The sequence below is a fragment of the Capricornis sumatraensis genome, chromosome X, assembly GCF_032405125.1.
Source record: "Capricornis sumatraensis isolate serow.1 chromosome X, serow.2, whole genome shotgun sequence".
Taxonomy (NCBI): Eukaryota; Metazoa; Chordata; class Mammalia; order Artiodactyla; family Bovidae; genus Capricornis; species Capricornis sumatraensis.
Window position 1 is genome coordinate 100,580,348 of NC_091092.1, and position 9,091 is coordinate 100,589,438.

Consider the following 9,091-nt stretch of genomic DNA (forward strand, 5'->3'; position numbering starts at 1 on the left):
TATAGGACTCTCAAAACATTAATTTCAAGAGATACCACTACTCACTTATCAATAACTCTGTGTTAATTCGTCCTAATTTAGTGCAATGTTTTAGTCTTGTTACAGCTTGACCTAGAGGTGAATTCATGGAATATAGCTCTCAGCAATACTTAAGTGCCCCTTTTCAAATTCTCCATTTGTGGTGATGACACCAGCATTTTACTGATTTTATATATCCAAAAAATCTTTTTTGAGATGTGATTGACATACATTTGAACATATTTACAGTTCACAAATTGATAAATTTTGATGTATGTATACACTCATATATTACCACCATAATGAAGATAAACAACATATCCATCATCCCTAGAAGTTCCCTCATGCCATTTTGTTCTCTTATGCCAACCTTTCACTCTTGCTCTTTCCCCATCCACCAACAATTTATTTCTGTCAGTATAGATTAGTTAAAACTTTCTAGAAAGTAAATAAATGGAATTATACAGTATGTACTCTCTTTTGTGTGGCTTCCCTCATTCAACATAATGCTTTTGAGATTTCAATCATTTTGTATGCTTCAAAAGTTGGTTCCTTTCTATTACTAGATAGTATTCTATTGTATGCATATATCATAATTTGTTAATCCTTCATCTTTTGACAGGCATTTTGTTTTTTTCATTTTTGTTTATTACAAGTATAGTTGCTATGAATCTATTGGATTGGCCAAAAATGTCATTCAGGATTTTCTGGGCGGAAAAACCTGAATGAACTTTTTGGCCAACCCAATAGTATAAGTACAAGTTTTGGGGAGTTCATGTTTCATTTATGTTGGGTAAATACCTAGGAGTGGGATATCTGGGTTGTACTTTAGGTATATGTTTACTTTTTTTAAAGAAACTGTCAAATGTTTTCCAAAGCAGATGTATCATTTTACATTCCCATTAAGAGTCTGAGAGTTTCACTTGTTCCAAACCTTTTTGATATCAGTAGTATTATCAGTATTTCCAATTTTAGCCATTCTAATCAGTACATAATGTATCTGATTGTGGCTTTAATTTGAATTTCTCTAATGATCAATGACAGTGAACATCTTTTTGTGTGCTTATTTGCCATACATAATTGTTCTTTGGTGAAGTATCTGTTCACATTTTCTCCCATTTTTTAATTGGCTAATTTTCTTATTCTTGTGGCTTGAGAGCTCTTTAAATATTCTGAGCACAAGTCTTTTATCCAATATGTAACTGGTGAATATTTACTGTGACTTGCCTTTTCACTCTGAATAGTGTCTTTTGAGGACAAGTTCTCGAAAGGATTTGTGAATCCTTGTTTATCCAGTTTTTCTTTTATAAACTGTGCTTTGGTGTCATACTTAAGAAATATCTGCCTAACCCAACTCACAAAGTTTTTCTCTGATATTTTCTTCTAGAAGTTTTTTTTTTTTTTTTACTTTAGTTTTTGTACATTTAGGCTATGTCACATTACAATTCAATTATTATAATGATACAAGTTGTGAATAGTGGGCAGAATTCTAAGTTGACTTCCAAGAGCTCTGGTGTACACATCTTTTCATAGTTATTCAAACATTAATCTAACTGCTACTGTGATGAGATTTTGAAGATGCAATTAACATCATAAGTAATTTGAATTTAAAATAGGGAGATCATGCTGGGTGAGCCTGACCTAGTCAAGTGAGACCTTAAAAAGGCCTGGGCTTTATCTGAAGTAAAAGATTGAAAGAGTTAGAGAAGTTGAATGTAGGAGAGATTATCTATTGCTAGCTTTGAAGATGGAAGAGGCCATGTGCCAAAGAAAGCTGACATCCAGTTGCTGAAAGTGCTTCCTGGCTGACATTCAGTAAGGAAACAGGGACTTTAGTTCTACAGCCTCATGAAATTGAATTCTACCACAACCACATGAGCTTAGAGGAGAACTCTGGGCTCCAGATGATGATACATCTTGGCTAACACATTGATATTAGCCTTCTTTTCCTTTTTTTAAATTGAAGTATAGTTGATTTACAATGTTGTATTAATTTCTGCTGTACATACACACACATACATATTTTCAAAGCTTTTAAAAAAAAAAAACTATTCTTTTCCATTATGGATTGTCATAGGATATAGAATATAGTTCTCTGTGCTATATAGTAGGACTTTGTTGTTTATCACTTCCATATATAATAGCTTACATATCCCAACTCCAACCTCCCACTGCATTCCTCCCTGCTGCCCCCTGCAACCACCAGTTTGTTCTCTATGTCCATGTGTCTGTTTCTGTTTTGTAGACAGGTTCATTTGTGTCATATTTTAGATTCCACATATAAGTGGATGTTAGCCTTCTGAGACACAAGGCAGATAATCCAGAAGTAGGTAAGAACCTAAAAAACTGTGAGTTAATAAATGGTTGTTCTTTTAAGCCACAAAGTTTGAGGTAATCATGTATGGATGTGAGAACTGGACTATAAAGAAGGCTGAGCACTGAAGAATTGATGCTTTTGAACTGTGGTGTTGGAGAAGACTCTTGAGAGTCCCTTGGACTGCAAGGAGATCAAACCAGTCAATCCCAAAGGAAATCAACCCTGAATACTCATTGGAAGGACAGATGTTGAAGCTAAAGCTCCAAAACTTTGGCCATCTGATGTGAAGAGTCAACTCACTGGAAAAGACCCTGATGCTGGGAAAGGTTGAAGGCAGGAGGAGAGGGACCAACAGAGGATGAGATGGTTAAATGGCATCACTGACTCAATGGACATGAGTTTGGGCAAGCTTGAAGAGATAATGAAGGACAGGGAAGCCTAGAGTGCTGCAGTCCATGGGATTGCAAAGAGTCAGACATGACTGAGTGACCGAACAACAAAAGTTTGAGGTAGGGGTCACCCCATACATGCACATGCTCCAGTGTGTCCTGGAGGTCGCCCGCGTGGGTGTTTAACCACATGTGGTGTAACTTAGAGCATCATGTTGTGAAGAAATGGGGGCTGAGGTGGCTTGCACAGTCAGGAATTTCAACCTAGAGAACCAGGCTGAATGGGAAATCAGCAGAATGAAGCCCTCCCCGGCTCCCAGGCACCCCTTCACCAAGAACCTCCTGTGGGAGCAGATGAGCAGCCATCCAGAAATTAAGGGAGAAATTGATAGAAAAGATGACAAACTGCTGTCATTACTAAAAGATGTGTATGTTGATTCTCAAGATCCCGTGTCTTCTTTGCAGGTTAAAGATGCCGGAACATGTCAGAAGCCTAAGGAGTACAGTGCCGGGAGCCAGTGTGAGGAACTCCACCCATGGCAAAGGTTATGAGGAAGGAGGCTTCGGCATACCCAAAGGCGGGATCGAGCCTCAGGAAACCCTCTGTCCCCGAGCATCTACCCCCCAAACCAGAGTCTGCCTACTTTACTGTTTTATGCTCTCACCTATACCTCTGACTTTATGGGGGGCTCTCCCCCATCACCTCTCTCGGAGAAGGAGTTAACCTACAGCTCCAGTTAATAAAAATTCCTGGGTGTGACAAGAGTGTTTCAACTTACGAACTCCTCTGAGGGTTATCTTAGCCTGCCTGTACAGGTTCGTCCAGCCACATGTGATTGTTTACAGCCTCCCAACCGTGAGAGGCACGAGATGTTTTAGACTTACTAAAGGCAGATTCTTTTAGGAAGTTAGAAATTATTAGTATAGTGGGTTGATTAGGAATTATATTAGTGAAGCGTTTTTCATTTGTTGGGCCAATATTTGCTGCTAAGTCTCCATATTCCCTGCCCTTATAATGAATATAACTAGCATATAGAAGAAATAATGGCACCCCACTCCAGTACTCTTGCCTGGAAAATCCCACGGATGGAGGAGCCTGGTAGGCTGCAGTCCATGGGGTTGCTAGGAGTCGGACACGACTGAGCGACTTCTCTTTCACTTTCCACTTTCATGCATCGGAGAAGGAAATGGTAACTCATTCCAGTATTCTTGCCTGGAGAATCCCAAGGATGGAGGAGCCTGATGGGCTGCTGTCTATGGGGTCACACAGAGTCGAACATGACTGATGTGACTTAGCAGTAGCAGCAGTAACAGTTTAAGATTAATCATGTTAACCTTAGGCTAAGTAAATTCCTTTCTTAATTGTAACCCTCTACACCCTCACCCTGGTGGCTCAGTGGGTAAAGCGTCTGCCTACAATGTGGGAGACCCGGCTTCGATCCCTGGGTCGGGAAGATCCTCTGGAGAAGGAAATGGCAACCCACTGCAGTACTCTTGCCTGGAAAATCCCATAGACTGAGAAGCCTGATAGGCTACAGTCCATGGGGTTGCAAAGAGTCAGACACGACTGAGCGACTTTCCCTTTCCCTTCCCTTCACACCTTCACCCTATAGGAATGCAACTTTATCTGGTACCTTCGGAGGGTGGTGGCTGGTTTAAGAAAAATCACCCCTGGAAAATAAGTTTCTGATTGACTGACCGTTATCAGAAAGAAAGGATCATAAAATGTTACTAGGCCCCCTGGCCAGAAGATGATGTAAAACCCCTAAGACCTTCTTGTATACATTTATATGAAGCACCTGATTTTGATAAAGGTCAGGACTGCTGACCCCTGCATGACTTTAAAATTTCCATTTGTCTCTATGTGTAACAAAAGGTATATAAGCAAACCTGAAAATAAAGAAAACAGATCAGTTTCTGGAAAGACTGGTTCACCCGTGTCATTCTTTCTTGTTCTCTGTTTTTCTGGCTGAATTCCCATCTGGAGCGTGGGTGCTCGCCAAGCCTGCTAATTTTGCCCTGGCTTTTAAGATCCACGCGAGAGGGAGCCCAAGGAGGGGCACTCTCCGCTATTCAAGTGGGCACTGGTGGCCTACATAGATGGTGCAAGCTTCTTGTCTCGAAGCTTTATTGGTATCCCACGTAAACCAAGTTATTCAGCCTCTTTTTTCTCCACTAATTTTCCTACTACACTATTCCTTTCTAATCTCTCTTTATACTTCTAATTAAATAGTTTTTCCTAGGGCGCCAACTCCATCTCCACTTCAAATTACCCTGGATCCACCGGGGCTGGACCCCGGCAGTACAGGTTGCTGAAAGACCATCAGTTTGACATGATGAACGTTAAGAACATTCCCAAAGGTAAAATTTCCTTTGTAGTGGCGTTGACACTTCTCAGTAATTATAAACTTTATCCAGACACATGGACTGCTAAGAAAATAGTGGTCGAATACCATCTAGAACAGCAAGATGTAAATTCCCTTCTCAAATATTTTGCTACTTTTGAAGTAAAAAATCTTCCCCCCAAAGGCAAGAAAGCAATACAATCAAAATGAAGAGAATCTTGACTGTACTTTTCCTGTCCTCATCCCCATGCCTTGTTTATTTTCCTCATTTGTAACATGTTAAATTATATAAATTACCAATTGTGTTGAGCTCCCTCCTTGTGAGAGCTTACTATTCTGAATTTTCAGGATGGCTGATAGGATTGATTTTTCTCTCTTTTAAACTTTAGTATGGTTTAGTTTGTGTTCTTATGTAATATCAGCATGACAAATCAGCACATGTATAAATTTACTGTAAATAAAAGTTACTGTATTTTAAGCAAAAAAAAAAAAGTTTGAGGTAATTTTTTTATGCAGCCATAGAAAACTGATACAGTTTAGGTCAAGGTAATTTGTTTCCTATATGGATATTTAATTATTTCAGCATCATCTGTTAAAAAGACCACCCTTTTCCCATTAATTTGACTTTGTACCTTTGTCAAAAATCATTGCATCATATTTGTGTGGGCTTATTTTTGTTCTGTTTCACTTATCTATTTGTCTATATTTATATCAATACCATGCTCTCTTAACTGTAGTTTTAGACTAAATCTTAAAATCAGGTAGGGCATGCTCTCCTCAATTTGTTTTCATTTTCCAAAGAGGTTATGGCTGTTCTGAATCTTTTTTAGAATCAGCTTGTTATTTTTCAAACACACACACAAGTGCTCTTACACACACACACACACACACACACACACACACACACAGATTAACTGAGTGAATTGAGATTGTGTTAAATCTATAGGTCAGCTTGTGGAGAATTGATATCTTAAGAGTATTGGTTCTTCCAAACAATGAATATGATATATCTCTCCATTCACTGAGATCTTTTTCAATTTCCCTCAGCAATATTTTATAGTTTTCAGATCTTGCACACATTTTTTTTCAAATTTATCCCCAAGAATTTCATATAGTTATGCTATTGTAAATAGTTTCATTTCTTTAATTTCATTTCCCAATTGTATATTTGTGTGTATTATACACACATATACACGTAACTGATTTTTGTATGTTGATATTATCTACCACCTCTCAAGTTCTTAAGTTTCACCTATAACCCACAATTTGATCATATTTGGAGATGGGGCTTTGGGGAGGGATTTAGGGTTAGATTACTTAATGATAGTGGAGTCATCATGATGGGATTAGTGGCCTTATAAGAAGTGGAAGAGAGAGAGAGTGCGCAGCAAGAATGCAGCTATCTGCAAGTCAGGAAGAGAACTCTCACTGGAACCCCACCCTGCTGGCACCATAAATTTGAACATCCAGACTCCAGAAATGGGAGAAAATACATTTTTGTTTTTAAGCATCACTTCCTGCCTCCCCACACACATACCAGTCTATGTATTTTGTTATGACAGCCCAAGCTGACTTATATAAACTTGTATCCTGCCACTTTGGTAATCTAGTACCCTTTTTAAAAAGATATAAGATTTTCTACACAGACAATTATATCATCTGTTAATAATGTTGAAAACTCAGTCTCTGTGCCCTGGTACCGAACTGAATCTTGGAGATGGAGTTTTGGGTGAGGTAGAAAAGAATAGCTTTAATGCTTTGCCAGGCAAAGGGGAACACAGTGGGTTCCTGTCCTCAAAAACTGTGTGTCCCAACCTGGGAGGATTTGGTGAGGAATTTTATAGCAATGGTTCAGGTTGGGTTACCAATAAGGATCAGGGTGTACAGGGCTTGCATTTCCTTAATCTGGCCTCGGGTGGTTCTTCTCTGGAATGAAGAATGGTAAATCCATTTGTTCGGGGGCGGGAGGGGGGGTTTAGTTCTGTAAAGAGCACAGTTCAGTTCAGTCGCTCAGTCGTGTCCGACTCTTTGCAACCCCATGAATCGGAGCACGCCAGGCCTCTCTGTCCATCACCAACTCCTGGAGTTCACTCAGACTCACATCCATCGAGTCAGTGATGTCATCCAGCCATCTCATCCTCTGTCATCCCCTTCTCCTCCTGCCCCCAATCCCTCCCAGCATCAGAGTCTTTTCCAATGAGTCAACTCTTCGCATGAGGTGGCCAAAGTATTGGAGTTTCAGCTTTAGCATCATTCCTTCCAAAAAAATCCCAGGGCTGATCTCCTTCAGAATGGACTGGTTGGATCTCCTCACAGTCCAAGGGACTCTCAAGAGTCTTCTCCAACACCACAGTTCAAAAGCATCAATTCTTTGGCACTCAGCCTTCTTCACAGTCCAACTCTCACATCCGTACATGACCACAGGAAAAACCATAGCCTTGACTAGACGGACCTTAGTCAGCAAAGTAATGTCTCTGCTTTTGAATATGCTATCTAGGTTGATCATAACTTTTCTTCCAAGGAGTAAGCATCTTTTAATTTCATGGCTGCAGTCACCATCTGCAGTGATTTTGGAGCCCCCCAAAATAAAGTCTGACACTATTTCCACTGTTTCCCCATCTATTTCCCATGAAGTGATGGGACCAGATGCCATGATCTTAGTTTTCTGAATGTTGAGCTTTAAGCCAACTTTTTCACTGTCCTCTTTCACTTTCATCAAGAGGCTTTTTAGTTCCTCTTCACTTTCTGCCATAAGGGTGGTGTCATCTGCATATCTGAGGTTATTGCTATTTCTCCCAGCAATCTTGATTCCAGCTTGTGCTTCTTCCAGTCCAGCATTTCTCATGATGTACTCTGCATATAAGTTGAATAAGCAGAGTGACAGTATACAGCCTTCACGTACTCCTTTTCCTATTTGGAACCAGTCTGTTGTTCCATGTCCAGTTCTAACTGTTGCTTCCTGACCTGCATACAGGTTTCTCAAGAGGCAGGTCAGGTGGTCTGGTATTCACATCTCTTTCAGAATTTTCCACAGTTTATTGTGATCCACACAGTCAAAGGCTTTGACATAGTCAATAAAGCAGAAAGAGATGTTTTTCTGGAACTGTCTTGCTTTTTCCATGATCCAGCGGATGTTGGCAATTTGATCTCTGATTCCTCTGCCTTTTTGAAAACCAGCTTGAACATCTGGAAGTTCACGGTTCATATATTGCTGAAGGCTGGCTTGGAGAATTTTAAGCATTACTTTACTAGCATGTGAGATGAGTGCAATCGTGCTGTAGTTTGAGCATTCTTTGGCATTGCCTTTCTTTGGGATTGGAATGAAAACTGACCTTTTCCAGTCCTGTGGCCACTGATGAGTTTCCCAAATTTGCTGGCATATTGAGTGCAGCACTTTCACAGCATCATCTTTCAGGATTTGGAACAGCTCAACTGGAATTCCATCACCTCCACTAGCTTTGTTCGTAGTGATGCTTTCTAAGGCCCACTTGACTTCACATTCCAGGATATCTGGCTCTAGATGAGTGATCACACCATCGTGATTATCTGGGTCATGAAGATCTTTTTTGTACAGTTCTTCTGTGTATTCTTGCCACCTCTTCTTATTATCTTCTGCTTCTGTTAGGTCCATACAATTTCTGTCCTTTATCGAGCCCATCTTTGCATGAAATGTTCCCTTGGTATCTCTAAGTTTCTTGAAGAGATCTTTAGTCGTTCCCATTCTGTTCTTTTCCTCTATTTCTTTGCATTGATCACTGAGGAAGGCTTTCTTATCTCTTCTTGCTATTCTTTGGAACTCTGCATTAAGATGCTTATATATTTCCTTTCCTCCTCTGTTTTTCGCCTCTCTTCTTTTCACAGCTATTTGTAAGGCCTCCCCAGACAGCCATTTTGGTTTTTTGCATTTTTTTCCCCATGGGAATGGTCTTGGTCCCTGTCTCCTGTACAATGTCATGAACCTCATTCCATAGTTCATCAGGCACTCTATCTATCAGATCTAGGCCCTTAAATCTATTTCTCAC

The 9,091-nt window shown here is 40.0% G+C and overlaps 1 protein-coding gene across 1 annotated transcript; it reads left to right on the forward strand.

The window, feature by feature from the left end:
• Positions 1–2,949: 2,949 nt before the first annotated feature.
• On the forward strand, positions 2,950–5,279 carry LOC138070676 (NADH dehydrogenase [ubiquinone] 1 alpha subcomplex assembly factor 4-like). Its single transcript, XM_068961907.1, has 3 exons — positions 2,950–3,224; position 3,358; positions 5,028–5,279. Exons 1-3 carry the CDS (start codon positions 2,950–2,952, stop codon positions 5,277–5,279), a joined length of 528 nt encoding a protein of 175 aa, XP_068818008.1.
• Positions 5,280–9,091: the final 3,812 nt, after the last annotated feature.